The 18096-nt window shown below is 40.8% G+C and overlaps 1 protein-coding gene across 3 annotated transcripts in view; it reads right to left on the reverse strand.

Moving 5' to 3' along the window:
- Positions 1–18096, reverse strand: part of adgrl1a (adhesion G protein-coupled receptor L1a) — a 101735-nt gene that overhangs the window by 44957 nt on the left and 38682 nt on the right. For 2 of the 3 annotated variants that reach the window (XM_034893123.1, XM_034893122.1), the window contains exon 2: positions 16097–16220. In XM_034893123.1, coding sequence (XP_034749014.1) covers positions 16097–16166 — 70 coding nt within the window. In that variant the 5' untranslated portion in view covers positions 16167–16220. Of the gene's footprint in view, positions 1–16096; positions 16221–18096 lie in introns of those variants that run through there. The other variant, XM_034893121.1, reaches the window with a different exon arrangement.

Below are 18096 nucleotides of genomic sequence, written 5' to 3' on the forward strand. Positions count from 1 at the left end.
CACACACACAGACACACACACACACACAGTCCTGGTGTCGCAGTGGGATTACAATGCATAGTGTCAGTGTGTGGCCTTGTTCTCTTAACTACCCTGTGGTGTAAGTACACAGCAGCATACAGCTGGCCCGCAATTAAAACCACACAGTGAGCCAAGAGGAGTGTAAAACTGAAGGGGGCCACCAGGAGTGATCACACTAAGTCCACTTAGCCCTTATCAGTGGGGACGGACCACACGTTTAACATACTTTACATACCAAAGATGTTTTATACGGTAACTATAACTGCCACACCACTGAGCACTAATACAAATATCTACAGTGAAAATGCTATGGCAAAACAGCCTCTCCTTGGGATGTTAATTTAATTTATTGGCTGTTGGTTGGCTGAGTTAGCAAAAGGCTGGTTTGACTGAATAAGTACATAAGTACTCTGCACTGTTTTTGATCAATAATGGGCCATTTAATTGCTATTAGTTATGTTGATTAGCTTGTGTTAGTGCAAAGCAATTTCAGCTTGTTACCATGACTGGTATGTCTGATTTATTGTTTGTAGCTCCCTGACTATATAGTGACATGCCAAGTGTTTATTTAGTCAACCTGAGCTTACACTGATCAAAAATGGTTTGTTTTGGATGTGTTTAAGGTTCAAACTAAATATAAAGAGTCTAATAAATTAAATTGATGCAAACCTTGAAAAAAAGATTTCATCAGTCCCATTATACACAGATTGTTATGTATGAGCCTAAATCCCTTATCTACATCAAGTATTTATTTTTCTGGCCTAGCCGTTACAGTATACAGTATATATTTAGCCATAAATTCAGCACAGCCATTATTAAGCCAGTACACTTCAATGGTGACAGCAACCATGATAACTAGCCTGTTTCTGGCACCCCTTCAACTCTTTACTTTTGCCATAGTGTATCATATTTCATACCTACATATTTCACCCCTACAAGTTTGACAAGTTCCAAGTTTATGATGGAATTCACTGTGTAAATACAGCAGGAAACACCTCACATACCAATTTCTGCATACGATTTTTGAATGGCAAGTGTGGGACTTAACTTCAAGGGATCCAGTGTGTGTGTGTGTGTGTGTGTGTGTGTCTGTGTTTGTGTGTGTGTGTGTGTGTGTGTGTGTTTGTGTGTGTGTATGTGTGTGCCAGTGTGCGTGCTTGTGTGTCAGCCAGATGGCCTGAGGCCTAGCTGGAGCTGGGGCTGGCTCTCAGCTGAGATGAGATGAGTAGAGGATAAGCTTGGACTGGCCATGGGCTACGATTGTCCTTCGCTCTGCAGGAATCCATTAAGGTTTCAGGGTCTCTTCAGCCAACGCACACACAGATGCACACACATACAAACGTGGGCGTTTAGTTGTGCCTGTCAGACTCATAATAGCTGGATGACACAGTGTCTTTCTTAGCAGCAGCCATATGTATAGGTAGATCTAATCCCTCACTATGACTCATCTCCCCTGATATGTAAAACAGTATTAATATCTGTCATCCACAAGAAATGGTTACCAATTGTTTCACATGTTGATAATAAAAGACAAGCTGATTTGCATAGATGTGGCAGTGTTCAAAAGACAAAGATCTCTTACACACACACACACACACACACACACACACACACACACACACACACGGAGGCCTGGTGTCACTCCAGGGCAGCTGGAGTGAGTGGTTGAAGCGGTTGGCGTCATAATAGAAGCTCCATACAAATTAAGAGCAAGAGAGAGAACTGATTGGATTTGACTCAGTATCCTCACATAGTAATTAAAGCCTGAGGGTGGATAGATGTGTGGACCCTCAGACAAGAACATCATATGGCTAGGAAAACTCAGCCAGTCTTTTTCACACACACTCATTCTTTCTCTACCATTTCCCAGTCTCCACATCTATGATCACTTTCACACACACACACACACACACACACACACACACACACACACACACACACACACACACAAAATTGCCGAGATCCAACATCATTTTGAGATGAGAAGACATAACCTACAACCAACAGTTGTAACCAACAATTGATAAAAGTTCAAAGACAATCTTGTTTGTTACAGAAGACTGACTGAGATAGTACATTTAGAATTCTTAAATGTTCACAGTATGAATAGACAGAAGATTTTATGGAAGCAAATATGAGACATAAGTCTTTAAACTTTAACTGCCACTGAAAACTATATACTATATTGAAATATTTTCTTTTGAAAAACATATTTTCAACTGAATTGATTTGTTGAATTCACCTCTTTGATATTGAAATATGAACATTCTTGATTTCTATTTTAACCTGAATTTCATTAAATATTTGTCAATGATCACACAATCAGAAAGAAAAATAAAATCAACTTAGAGTATTCCAGATAAAATAGAATCAGATTGATCAAATGTGATTGCTAAAATTCAGACAGAAAAATTCAAGTTAAATATTTACACAGCAACATCCAGGCTACCCAGGAACTGACGTCTGGCCTATCAGAGCATGGCCTGTCTGTCATGTGGTACAACATACATTGTGTTGAGCCCTGAGTTTGATTGTACATAAACAGAAAACTTACCGGAGTACCTTTGTTTTTCTTGGCAATCATCTTCACAGGTCCAATATCAGTGCCTTTATCTTACAGGCCGAGCTCTGTTAGGCCAGAGGTGGGTTCGATTGTGTGCAGGCTCAATTTCTTCTCCTTTCCTTGGTAGCCCAGATGTTATTGTGTGAATATTTCACTTGAAATTTGAGCTCTGACTTCGAGCATTCAAATTTAATCAACCTGAATCTATTTAATCTGAAATTTCGTAAGTTGATTTTTGTTGTATCTGAATTTGAGACCGTTGAAAAATATTTTTCAAATTTCCGTTTTTTTTAAATGGAAATCAAGAGTATTCATATTCACATTTCAAAGAGGTGAATTCAGAACAACTCAATTCAGATACATGTTTTTCAAAATAACAAATTTCAAGATTAAGTATTCAGTGGCTGTTAAAGTTTTTTATTTGCTTCCATAAATTGCTCTATATTGAAACACAACCAAAAACGTTCCATCATCAGCAGTGTGCTTTAAAGCATGAAAGCATTTTGCTTTCAACATCTTTGACAATCTGACCTTGGACGGTGTTATCACAGACATTGTATAGTGTGCTTCCTCAGAAATAATTGTTTGAAAAGGTTTGGCCTTGCAGGTAGCCAGGGAGTGTAAATGCAACTTTGCAACTTTGTAATGGAATCACAATAAGAGATAATACTTGTGGAGCTTTGTGACCTTAAGGCTGCCTCTTTAGCTGGATGGCTGACTGTCTTTCTTTCCAAAAATGTGATCCGACCCTCTTAGCCCTACTGTCTGTTCCAGCAGTCATCTCCTAATGCTACTCATTAGCATAGCACTGAAGCAAAGTGCCAGAGAACATTCTCAACAAGCGGTAGGCCTAGCTGAGACATGGGCAGGCTTCTGATGAGGTGGGATTCTTGTTATATCACTGTCCCTAAAATCAACTTTAAATGGCATTAGGGCTAATAAGGGAGTGTCTAGTATCTAGAAACAATTACTCGAGTAAGTTGAATAATTTGATTACTAAAAATCATCAATGCAAAATGATTTGCCTCAAAGCTTTGTTTAATCAATGTTACCAACGTTGAATCGCTTACGGTATTTCCGCACAGATGGTTATTACTGCCCCACACTGGGCTGACGCTGCTGGTGACACATGCCATGGTGCAGATTACAAAATGAAGAAAGAAAGCGTTAAAGTGAGGGGCCAAGAGAAGAGACAGCCTGGAGAAAACAACAGAAATTGTCCAAAGTTTGTAATCAGTTCAAATGTAATTAAAACGAAAAGTCAATTACAATTTACAGGCTACAACGTGTCTACTCTACTGCAAAATCAAACTAGCTTACCACAATAATAGAACAATGTCAATGTTTCAGCATCTCAACAGGAAACATTGAGTGTAACTTAGTCATCCATTCCATGAAGCTGACCAGACAAAAGTAAATCACAGAGTCGTATGGATCATGAAATTACACCAAACACAACAAATTCCCAAAACAAAGACAAGAAAATATATAATGTTGACAACAATTTGATCTAAAGAGCCGACTTGTTGACTATCCCTTCGTAAAAACAGCTGAATGTTGCGCACCATTTTCTCTCACTCTCTCTCTTCACAGAGAAACAGCTGATCTACTAGCCTAACAGAGCTGTGTGACATTGTTATCAAATATATAGATGACATTAGGTTGAGTATAACTAATACTTACATATAGGCCTAAATACAGATCAGTCTCAGGTTGAAACTTCTGAAAGTTAAGTTGCACAGTTTAAGGTAATGTTTATTTATGTTTAATGTATGCTTTAATTTGAGGTTGTTATTGCAATTCAGAAATGTAATATTACTGTATGTACTGTATACTGTATATACTTAATATGTTTAGTTTTTTGAGAGATGGTATTTTAAGCAATGTAGGCAATGCAAATGTTGCTAGTCCTGAAAATTAAACCAAACTATTGTATATTATTGCTCTTCAATAAAATTAAAGTAGGCTATTTGTTATCCAATTACTTAATTAATCAATGGAATAATTGGTAGAAACCTCGATTACTAAAATAACTGATGGTTGGATTGATTGGCATGGTGTTATTTTAGTTAGCTTAATAGCTGGTTTGATTTGCATTGAGAGATGATCTTATGGAAAGTTCCCCATGCCTATCTCTAGGTATGGTGAGGGTTTGTGATGATGTGGGGTTATTTTAATTCCAAAGGCCAAGGAAATTTTATCAAGATGCATAGTATCTTGAATCCATGAAATAACTGGCCTTTAAAAATAAAAATGTGCCTGCCCCTATGGGAATTTAACATAGGGGTGTGTATACGTATGGCCCATGTATTTTAGGGAAGAACATTTATTTATTTACAATACATTATTCATTCACATGAAAATTTGTGTCCTTAAAAGGTTGGAAATTCCTAACATTTTTTAGTTAAGAAATTAAGATTAATTTCCAAGAGATGTTTTTTTATTCCTATTTTAAATCAACTTTAGCATGGGTGTGTAAACGTATTTATGCCACTGTAGCAGTGGAATATGAATGTATAATGCATACATCTATGCCATTGAATTCAGCTCTGGCCAAACGAGCTAACTCCCTTGTGAGTTTTAGGTTAGTTCCTTAGTACAAAGTACTTAGTAATTTGAACAAGTAATGTTACAGTCATTGGACAGAACTGAATGATCGCAGTGATGGGAATCCCTCTTTAACGTAGAATAATCCCGGCCAATTTCTCCAGTACTTTATCGGTGTAGCGCTGTATCTTAGCGACTCATTTAGCACAGCGAGTTAGTGTAATGACTCGCTGGAGCATGGCCTGTCACCACAGACAAGCTGAGGCGATGCGGCCAGAACTGTCACATCCAGGCAGCCTTCAAGAAGAGGAGTTGTGACAAAGTGACATCCTGAGACAAACCTAAAGGCCTAACATGAGGGTGCAGGGGGTGGGGGTTGTTTTAGCTTGTGTGTGTGTGTGTGTGTGTGAGGATGGAAGGTGGTAACACTGGCCTAAAAGCTGGGATGCTATCTTACTTCCTCTGACTCCCCCGCCTGTCTCATACAGGCGAAGGAGACAATGGAGATGAGATGAGGAGCGACTGTATTGGGAGTCACCAGCAGTGCTAGAAGGTCAGAACACAAAGCAGTTCCAAAATGACACACATTCACTGTGATGGAGCTGAGTAAAGCCAACACACAGGGAAGAAGAAATGGAACGTCAGAGCAAATTAGACAGGGTAACAATAGAAAAAGATAGAAACCATCAACCTAGATGCTGGCAGAAGATGAACATGATGACTGTTCTTTGCAAAGGTCACTGACATAAGAGGAGTGAGGCAGAAAGATTTGTAGGAGAGAGGACCTCCTATTGTTCTGATTCACTTAGCAAAGACCGCTCAACAGCCCAGTCCTCTAACTGAACTGAATTACAGTACAGCCCATTACATTACATCATTCATAAGAGAATTTAACGTGGCCCCGTTGGAAATGGGATACACACATCCTAATGCAACCCATACTCGTGCATTTGCATGATGCACAAAATTATTGCAGGAAAACACACACAAACCCTAAACCCCTCCCAGCCTCCACCTCAAGAACTGTGTGTGTGTCGACAAACTTTGCTGTCGGGGGAACTGGCAGGCATAGCTGAGAGATTAAGACAAGCGGTTAAAAAGCCACTGAGACAGAGCAACACACACACAAACTTGAGGAAGGAGGAGAGACGGGACGTGCTCATACTGTCAAACCACTTCATTGCTGGCCTTGGCGCCTAATTATGCAATAAAAGCGCTTCAGCGGGAGGGAAACAGCATAGCCTGAAATAAAAATCAGCCTGCCTAAAAAGTAGGAGATTCACCCAGTGTAAAATATTCCCCCTCATCCCCCCAGGGATGGGAGATGTGCTACAGGCCCAACACAACTCCATTCTGTTCTCTGTTCCCAGCACATATTACAAGAGGCAGGACAGCAGACAGTGAGTCAGACCTACATTCATATAAACATTGTGGTTGAGTAAAACTGCAGGTGATGCAGGGAAACAGCCACAGGGATGTAGTGAGAATAGAGCAGAGAGGGAGAAGCAGAAAGAGAAAAGTTAGGAAGGTGGTAAGAGACTGAAGAGAAGAAAGTGATACGAAAAAGGAGGGTGTGTGAGAAATAAAGTGTGAAGCAGAGTAGGGGCTGAGCTGAATGAGTACCATGCAAGGCCTGCTGTCAGAAAGATGTGTGTGTGTGTTCATTTAGAAGAGATGCAAGTCACATCCAGAGACCAGTTAGGAAAGATAAGTGTCAAAGCCCATCCCTGCCGCTGCATTAGACACTTAATTAACCTCCTTTTACGCAAAGCCAAAGGCTAGGACGTGTTGACAGAGTGTGTGTCTGCGGGATTTTTTTCTGTGCATGTTTATCTACTGATTTACTGACTGATCTGGTTGTAAGTAGGTATCTACAGCGTGCAGCATTTTGGGTGCTCCTGTATCTTCATTTTTTAAATCTATTAATTAAAAATGCTTTTCAAACAATGGAATTTCTACTACCCTTGTATGCTATCTTGTTCACCTGGCGCGCACTCAAAAATGACAACATGTTTCCTCCTCTGCTTTTTTTCTTTTTCACCTCAGCATCATCCCTCGATCCCTCATCCAATTTCATTCACCCGGAAACTCTTTCATTCACCCTCCCCACCCGCCTTATTCACCGTCCCCTCGTTTTCTCCAATGCCACCATTCTTCCCTCTTTCCTTCCCATCCTTTTCTCCTCCTCCACCCCCTCTCACAGTTTTACCAGCCTCTCCACTCATCCATCCCTCCTCCTATGTTTCTTTTTCTTCCCCTCTCTACACTCCATGCCCCTTGGCTGCCAGCCATAAGCTGCTGCTGGTAATTATCAATCTGCAGTCCCAAAACACACAAGAAGCAAATGCAAACATTCTCGAGCCCATGACATGCTTTAACACACGCATGCACGCACACACACACACACACCTTCACGGTTACAAAGCCTCAAAGTTACGCAGCTAGGCCCTGAGAGAAAAGAGGCAGCTATCACACGACTGCACAAACAGGAACACAGTCCCCAATCCTTTATGCAGGAGCTTGTTTGCAGTACACAAATCAATGTACACATACTAACATACCCTGACGCACACAACTACAGGCAAACACAAACACGCGAACAAAATGGGCACACACACATACACTAACACTGTGAACGAATGAATAAACAGAAAAGCACAGCCCGTATTCAGGCGCCGACACATGAGAGCAGTGTGCGTCATCTTCAAAGGGAGGTTTAAAAGAACACACCGCCACTCCGCGCTGGCCTCTCCCTCCTTCTCCCGCCCACCTCCGACTAAGTAATATATGTTCAAAGGCCATCCATTAACCTTTCACTCACACAGGCCTCTCTGTGATCTACTGCTCTCAGCCAAGGGCTTTGAAGAACACAGAAACCCCCAGCACCAGGGAGGGAGCAGAGGAGGTAGCAAACGAGAGTAAGACAGAAAGAGGCAAAAGCGTATGAACGGAAACGAAATGGAGGTAAGCAACTAAAGATGTGTCCTGTTAACGGACGGTAGGCAGAGGGTAAAGAATAGAAAAAAGAACCGAGGGGGGGTGATAATTGAGGAGGGAGGCTGGACAGACAGTAGCATAAGGCGATGAGCAGAAGAGGAAGGAGGTAAAAGAGAAGGTGGGGAGGCTGGAAGGAAGAGAGAAGGAAAATGATAACAGCAGAGGGAATAGGAATTGAGAGAGGGAAGGCTGGCAAAAAGATGGGAGTTTAGGGGATGGAAATCACAACGCAGGAAGGGAGAAATATCTGAGGTGTTAGGGGAGAGAAAGCAGAGAGATTGGATGAAAAAGAGCGGCGAGTGTTAGGTGTGAGAGAAGTGAAAAAAAACAGGCTGTTCCTAGTAAAATTAGGAGGCAACAAAAGCCTGAAAATTCATATAAGAGTTGAAGAGAGATAAACTTGAAAAAAAAGGCTTTACAGCAGTTGTGTATTTGTAAAATCCAGATGATATGCAGTAATATTCACAAACTGCTAGATTGGCATTTAGTATCGGGGAAGCCTGTGGATTTCATATTTATGGCAGAGAAAGAAACATGGTAAAACACATTGAAAAGTCATTTTGAGACACATTGAGAGCATTTAATTGCCTCTATAAACACAAAGTAGCCACTTCTAATGTCTACTGTATGTGTGTTATAAAACACAAAGCTACTGTACTAGAAACTTGAAAATACAAGTTGTCCGTATTGAATTTGAACCAAGTCATCTATCTGTTCTACTGTCTCTAGTGAAAAATACCGCTAAGGACACTTCCCTAATTAATTGAATGTATTATAATTAAAATAAATAATTCAGCAAAACCTTAGCAGCAGGTGCAGCACCTAAGAGCACTGAGAAGAGTGGGACCCTCATTGACTTGTTTAAATGTAATTGGTTATTTTAGTGTCACCTGGTTCTGATCAGCCAATACCTAGTCTTTTTCTTTGGGTTCAAAACGCAAAGCGGTAGATCCCTTCTATGTTTGTCTCTTTTAGTTATTATTGTTTTTTGTTGTCTGCCGCACCAGCTCAAATTCCCATGAGCTAGAATGAGGTAGAACCAATGCAAGCTTTGAAAGGCCACGCCCCCACACCGTAAGTCTGATTGACTTGAAAATTCTCACACAGGTGCAGCTAAATGTGCTCTACAAAAAAGCATCAAGGATCATTAAGGTCCACCTAGAAAACTTTTCTGGCATTTTGAATTTTTTGAAAAACACATTTTTGAGATCTCCAAACTTCCAGGAAATGTCTAAATAATGACCTAGCACATACACTGCAAGTCTCATTCAAATTGACTACTATGGGGCACTTTAAATGCATAATAACTGGACATGGAATGACACAAATCAAGATTTGAGCTTTGAATTGCAGCTTGTAGCTTTATTAACAATTGTTTTTGGTTTGGTCATCTGCTTTTGTCAAATTGCCGTAAGCTGGACTGAGCTATATATCCCACTGAATTGAAAATAAATTTTTGTGTTGGAATGTTAAATTTGGTGGATTTATGAGTGTAAATTGAGACAGCTAGCTAGACTATCTTTCCAATCTTCTCTCGCACAACTTTTGGGCAGCGGCTGTGTTGAGTTTAGCACCTCCCATGACGTTTCTGATGTGTTTTAAGAAATGCCAATAAACCAGAGCACATTTTACTCCCATCCTCGAATGCTGTGTGGAGTAGCCAGACCCTTCAGTGTGCCTTGAAGGAGGGTCTGGCAAAGCAAGACTAGCTAACAGAGGTGTAAAGTAACAAAATACTCATGTTACTGTATCGAGTAGTTTTGTTGTGTAATTTGTATTTTTAAGTAGTTCTTAAAATCAGTATTTTAAAATGCACTTGATTATGTTTTGAGTGAAGTATTGTATTTCGCTACATTACAAATCCCATCCAATACTGAGTAAAAAGGTAAAGCAACCCCCCCCCCCCCCCTGTATTTGCATCTCTATTCACATGCTGGGATTCTGTACAGAGATGCCCGCGCTCCACACACACACACACACACACACACACACACACACACACACACACACACACACACACACACACACACACACACACACACACACACACACACACACACACACACACACACACACACACACACACACACACACACACACACACACACAGCTGAGCCGAGATGTGTGTGCGTTAAAACAAGCAGTAGCCTGCCTGGGAACGATACAAAGAGGATTACCAATGGCCGATGGGGCAGATGAACTTACGCTAGTCTAGTTACTGTTACTAAGTATGCTAGAATAAAACATTTGTGAATAAAAAGGCAATACTTATTAATGCACTAACCTGTAGAGACAGGCTTAAATATGTAAAAAGTGATATTTCAATCTGCTCTGTCTGCTCAGTCCACCACAGTGTTTTACACAAACACAGCTCTACTCTGCAAATAGTAAATTTTTACAAACAACTTAACAATAGTCTAACTGTTAAACTTAGTTTGCCGGGAATCTTGAAATTTGGACAACCAACCATCCCCTCTGCTGGTGTGGTAAATCTATGGATGTATTAAAAGACCAAAACAGATGCATGTGGCTATTTAATATGCACGTGAATGGCGCAATGTTATGTTTGCCTTCTTCATTCTTGATGATGATGCTGGTAGTATTCTTTTACAACAGCATAATTTCATTGCAAATGAGGCATACATGACGACTGCATAGCCTGCTTATCAGTCCATTCACCATTAAAGCTGGGCTTTTCCACTGCAACCTTTCGCTTCAGCCTCTTTGACAGTGACATTTTTTCCTGACATAAGCCGTTTCTTTCTGCAAGCATTTTCCACCAATCAGGACGTTGCATACTACAACCATGTATTAGTAATCACAGACTTTATCCATCACTCCTCAGTGAACTGTCTACTAGTCTGAGATCTTTTTCTAGTTAGAACAGGCATATTATGGAAAATATTTTATTTTCTTTATTTGAAAGTCCAGCTCCCGGAGTGTCTCCTTAGAAGAATTCTGGCCCTTGGAAAACAGTAGTTGATGAACCCTGCACTAAAGTGACGAAGGATCAGCATCTAGGCTGCCTACCAGGCGCAAAACAACATGTTTTGTGGCATTGCTAATTTTTGTAAGTAGCAACTCACGTACTGTATGTAGGACAATGGCTAAATTAATACATCTAATAAGCTAATACAGGCTACTTAAGTGGGTAGGAGCTAGTCTGAGCCGTGTACATTAGTAAAATGTATCAGCAGCGTGAATGGTAAAGTGAGAGCTCAGTTTGAGAGGATTGTAGCATGAAATGTTATGTGTGACATGTGTTAAGGTGTTATTACATGTATATACATTTTTATAGAGGTTTATACATTTGATAGATTTTTCTTTAATTAAAAACAAAATAGTTTAGGATTTGTGACCCCTTGATTTATTTGCACTACATGGGAGAGATCCCCACGGCCACGCCCTGTTTTACAGTTTAAAAAGAAAAATTAAGTAATTAACTTTAAGTAAGTACATTTTAAATTAACTTCTTCCTTTTACTCGAGTAATTTTTCAGATAGGTATTTCTACTTGTACTTGAGTAATATTTTATCAAAGTATTGTTAATTTTGCTTGAGTACAATATTTTAGTACTTTTTTACCTCTGCTATACCATACCATACACAACTTCAGTGCTCTGCACAGTACTTCAGACCTGTCTTATAGGTAGAAAAGTGTAGAGCTTAGAGTTCACACAACACACATTAAAGCAATATGCTGTTCAGCAAATTATAACAAGAAGCCAAGTGCATATAGCAAGGTTAGTGGCGCTACTGCTTTATTGCCTCCTCTCGAGATATTATTGCTACAAGCCTGTCAGAGAATCAATTCTTATGAATTAGTGAGTAGGTTGCAGTTTTGAAATGATCATTTTAATATTATTGTATTATGGGATTGAAAGTCTACACTCTCTCAGTGCAAAAATGTAATATTGGATGTGCCATCAGATGAAGTATTTTTTTATGATCTTCACTAGGGTTGAGCAACACTATTGCCTCATTTCCACTGCATGGATTGGCTCAACTTGACTCAACTATGGCACCAGGTGCTTTTCTCTTTTTTTATTTTCCACTATGGATAGTTCCCCCTCACTGTAGACGGGATTTTGAGCTTATTGCTATAGCAATGCTGCATGAAACTGCTGGATTGTTTGTTTAGCAACGATGTCTGCACATCAGTTGTAATACGTAGTGTACGGCATAGTTTTGTGGCCTGCCTATTTTTATGTATTTAGGGTGAATAAATAAAACTAAATGAGTAGCTTGGCTTTAAAAAAAAAAACTTTTCTCTTTGACCAGTCTGTGGTCCGCAGTGTTTTACCACCATCTTTCAGTGTTGACTTAGCTTGCTTGGAGCCTTGACCGAAGTGGCACCAAAAAAAGTACCAGGTACTATCCACAACTTTTGCTAATGAAAAAAGCAAAAACAGGAGTCAAGTTGAGTAGAGGCATGCAGAACAATGCAGTGGAAATGCAGCATTAGACCGGAAATAACTGTCAGGTCAGTCATAAAAAAGCATCTGGCTTTGAAAAGCATCCACGGCCCTCCATGAAAATAACTACCCACCTCTGCATTATAGAAAGCAAAATACTGCATTAAGATCAGTCCCCATTCACACATTGTCACAATCCGGGGATAGTCAAGAGACTAAAGCACTTTGTTGATAAGATGTGTAAAAACAGCTAGCACCCCATCCTTGAATAACAACTACAGTTCAGGGGAAAAGGCACAGAAAAAAGCCGGGAAGAGGGGGGGAAGACAGATAAAAATGTCTGCGTGTGCACTAAAGGACCAGGAGCCTTTACACGCGACTGATCTGAATACAGGGGAGATGAGAACAGATTCCACCAGTCAGCTGGCGCACTCTCACACTCACACACTCTCTCGCGTGCACACACACACGCGCACGCACACACACACACACACAAGACATGTGAACACACTCATGCAAACACAAAAACCCACATAGACTCTTGCACTTACATTACAAACACATGGACATACACTAAACACACATATAAACACACACACACACACACACACACACACACACACACACACAGTGTGTACATGCTTACAAATGAACACACCTCACATGCATTACAGACTGAAATGACACAGGTATCCTTATTATACTCTTGCTTCCACCAATGGTGCATATCAAATGCCACACATACTCAAATGCACACATGGATGCTTACACCACGCTGAATGAAAGTTCTGTGTCAGGGCTTTATCACGTTCGGCGCAGCTGCCTGCAATGCCTTCCACATTAGGCAAGTCTAATGGGCTTTCAGAGCAACAACGCTGCATAGGAAGGGTTATACAGTTTTGAGAATTCTGTGGAATCAGCGGGACATTCAGTTTGTCATGGTATTCATGTCCGTCCGTCATGCAGCCTGCCTGGCAAGGCAGGCGGAGGGGCTTGGTATATGCCGCTAGGAAGTTGGAACATGACTTTATTTACCTAAGTTAAATGGAGAATTGCACAGTGAATTAACAAAATATTAGTGCAGGTAAGTGAGGTTTTTGTGACAAAGCAGGGAAGAAGTATGTGTGCAAAGCTCATGCTGGTTAGGAATATTTGCATTAACGAGCTAGTAAGAAATGTGTGAGTGTTAGGGGTAAATATTAGAATGTGCAGCCAGAAGTAGAGTGAGGTTAAAGCATGGCAGATTAGTTGGGACACAGAGGAGGAGCAGGGGTACACATTAGACTGTGAAGCCATGTGTGATGATCCTGCAGGTTTCCAATTGAGCTCTGATTAGCTTGAGAGTGATTTCAGCAACTCTCGTCAAATCCAAACCATGCCCTCTTCCTTTAAATTCTCCCTCCCTTGCATTCTTTTTCTATTCTCTTCTGCTACTCTGGTCACACTACACTAGAATAAAGAAAATACATTTCAGCCCAGATTTGGCTGCCAAAATTATGAGCACCGGACAGCTGTGGGTATGCATGCGCATGTGCCTACGTGCATGCCTTTGTGCCTGATTCAAGTGGAAAAAGATTTTCCTAATTTCACAAAACCAAATGTTGCGTCTGCACATTAGGGCTGAATACAGATAACAGTTAATTGAGTATTAACTAGTGCAGGGCCCATTGAAAATGTGCCTATTTGGAACAGGCGCTTACTTGGCTTGTGGTATTGCTGCTTGTAGAATTCATCAAAACCAAATTGTACCCCAAAATGACTTACAGAAGGACCCCAAACCACTTAATATGCAACTCCACTGTATAGCCTACTACTGACTTACAATGTAGGCTACTTATACATCAGAAGAAGACATTGTACTACTGTATTTACCTGACAGAGATTGCTGCAAATTCAGAATGTAATCACAAAATATCACACTGACAATGTGGAGTAATCAGACATTAGCGTCATGGACTCATGGCAGTGTGCTACCCACCCGGCCCATTATGAGAGCTAATCAGCACATATCTGCGTTCATCAACCACCAGAACCGGACCGTGTGTGTGCAAAGAGAGAGAGAGAGACACGGTTGTCTTGTGTCGGATTGTTAACACATTTAAAAATGCCCATATTGTGCTAATTTTCCAGTTCATCATTGTATTTTGAAGTTGTACCAGAATAGGTACAGTAGACAGAGGGCCCGGGTTCGACTCTGACTTCCGGCCCTTTGCTGCATGTCATTCACCCTTTCTCTCCCCTTTCACTTCTTCAGATGTGGTGTCATTAAAAGAATTAAAAATGCCCCAAAAAAATATCTTTACTTACTCATGCCCGTAGCAAGACACCAAATTTGAAATCCATCGGACTAACGGTTCAAGAGATATGCACATGACACACACACACACACACACACACACACACACACACACACGCAAACAGACAGACCTTCCTGTAATTTATAGATAGATGCATTACCCCCAAAGTGCCAGGTCACACAGATAGTTGGATTTTTTTCACGCAAATGTGCACAGCCACACACAAAAACAAAGTAACACCGCCAGAGGCAAAATGTGCCCGGTGGAACACAGCGTTCGCTACTTAAATACAATGTTACAAAAGCAGCCAAATTAAGATGGAAAAAAACAGCAGCTACTTAAATTAGATCTGCACCTGGCCAATCAGAGATTAGAGTACACAGTAGGAAAGCTAAAACCAACGCTGACACAGGCATACACAATCACATTTTAAATTTAACCTCCTTCCCTCAGTTTCTGCGTCTCCTCCAGCTTCATCACTAGCCCCGCCCTGTGGCTACTGTGTCTCCACCTAACGCTCCTCCCCGTGCTCGTCCTAGCTGTCCATCACCCAGCGGCTTGTTGGCATAGAGCTGACTGAGAGCATACAGCAGATGGTGTGCTGCTGTCTGTGTGGCAAGCCACTAGCAGGACACCCAACAGCCCCTCCTTTCCCTCCTTGACCCTCCTTCTCTCTCTGCAATCCCTGGTCTACCTCACACACACAAACATACATAACACACCCTCCAGCATCACTTCAGCCCAACCAGGTCACCTGCTGCTAGACATACAACAGCTAGCTCACACACAAACACAAAATGAATTTTTTCTTTTTTTTTTTACATGGCACATTCAAAGAGGTCAAACATTACATGCATTACAGATTCCCCCTTATATTCTTGTTATGCTTTCTACTAACATCAAGATGACACGGAATGTTACTGACACAATCTCTCTCCGTCTCCTGTAGACAGTTTGGTTAATCATGTGAAACGTTTCTAGCCCGGTCAGCAAGTCAATATACTTACATCCTCCATCACATAGCTGACATATAAATATTACATCCTCATTTACAATAACCTGGTCAGGCCCGTTACAGCCGGCCAACCCAACAGTAGCTAATGTGTTTATTACAAGCTGGCTTGGTTAAGCAGTACAACATTATACCTTGTTTAATAAGCAGTATACATGCAGTATGAATGCATGAGTTTAGTTATTTGTAATGTAATGTGAAAAAAATAAAGAAATACCACAACATTTGTTATACTTATTACACACCTGGTGAGGATGGAGAAATGTTGCAGAAAGCCACAGCACAGGTGAAGATGATCCAGACTGCTAGAGCCATGCTGGAGGCTGACCAGGGGGCAGGACAAGGGGTGATGCTAATGCGTGAGTGATCCTGCAGAAAAAAAGAAATAGAAATATCAGAGAGGTTAGTGACTCATAAAAAGATGCAAGTGCCTCATAAACAGTTTTATGTAACTGCATGTACATAAAGAGGAATATTTCAACTGTAATGTTTTGCATTCTTACTCTTCTCAGTATAGCAGAGGCTCCCCCTGTGGTGGTCAGGTATAATGATCAGACAGGGAGATATGAGGCCATTTTGTGCAGGATGGCATGGAAACAGCTGTTACCACTACCAGCTCATCACTCCAGTGTTTGAACGCTTGATTGAATCAGACATGCTACATATGTTTTGGGGCTGTTAATGGGGCTGTATTCAACATGTGAAAAATAAATGATTTCTCTGTGTGTGTGTGTGTGTGTGTGTGTGTGTGTGTGTGTGTGTGTGTGTGTGTGTGTGTGTGTGTGTGTTTGCGTACGGGCATGCACACAAAGCAAGATGGTGAAAAGCAGTGACTCAGTCAGCAGTGCCGTAGGGCTCACACATCTCATTTCCTAATAAAATAAATCATAATCTGGAACTTTAGCTCTGATTTTTTGACAATAAAAACTGCTCTGCCCCTTCAGGGGCTGGAAAACAGAAACAGTAAATACGGTATTCTTAGAGCTAAAACTCCTGCTGAGTTTGCTGATGAAACAGACAGATTGGACTCTATCTGTGTGTCTTTGTGGGTGCAATTTCTTTTTTGGAAGGGGGTTTTGAATTTTCTTTGATCTCGCCAACCCTCTATACCTTTTATTTTACTGATCTACCAACTTATACTGTAGGAGGGCATGCATGTACTCTCTTTTTTTCCACACAATGACTTAGCATTTTCCGCTTACCCACTTACCAGATCTTTTCAGTGAGAACAAATTTCCAATGTTAACAACCCCAAAACAATATGTAGTAAAAATTTAAATAAAACTAGTACATCAAAAGGTCCAATATGTAATATATTTACTGTAATAAATCCAGAAATGACATCAATGCATCATCATTAAGGAAACATGTAAAGTTGAAATAATATCTTTTCTAACAGCAATGCTAATGCCAGTATTTTCAACTTTTGTAATTCCTGTTTCATGACGGAATTTCTATTTGTGTTTTGGCCTGTATGTTGTTATCAACTGCCCAGTTGCCGGATATACCTATAAAAACGTAAAGCCAGCACGCTACAGCTGTAACGTTAGTTCAGCCATGAAAGCAGCAAACAAACAAACAGGGATCACAGAGATAAATTCTACCTGACCTAAAAAAACGGCATGTTTCTAACAGTTGTGTGACCAGAGACGTAACAAACCTGGTTATATTGGAGATGTATTTAAAAGATTGAGATAGTTTAGAGCCCACAAGGTTGCCGAGTTGGCTAATTTCCCCCTGAACAGGTAAGCATTAGCTTCAGGTTAATTTATCACGACTACATGTTATATAATTTCAACATTTTTGTACTCACATTGAATTATATAGCTATAGTATCTGAGTTGTTTACTTACTCGCAAAAACAATTGAGACGCAGCCAGTAAAATGATCCCGACTGGTCCTGGCTAATGCCGCCATGCTAACCCTGCTAACTGTAATGTTACCGGATGACCAGGCAAACGGGCTACGGCTCTTTACAACGTGCAGCGTGTTCAGCGGCCAGTAGCCAACAGCAGTGAGTCATTTTAGAGAGGGGGCTGTAAATTGGGAAGAGATGACCGTGAGCTAGCAGTGTGTTTAGCAATTGTTGCCTCTAACGTTAGCTAATCCGCTGTGCTATGAAATAATATATATGTGAGACAAGCAGCTAGCAGGATTGTTGTGGATGCTGCGGTCTCAGTCTGGCAACCAAAGTCAACTTCGAGTCTGGGTAGGAAGCGGCGGGGGAGACGACTCACCCTAGTAT

This window comes from Etheostoma cragini, chromosome 15 (assembly GCF_013103735.1).
Source record: "Etheostoma cragini isolate CJK2018 chromosome 15, CSU_Ecrag_1.0, whole genome shotgun sequence".
NCBI lineage: Eukaryota > Metazoa > Chordata > Actinopteri > Perciformes > Percidae > Etheostoma > Etheostoma cragini.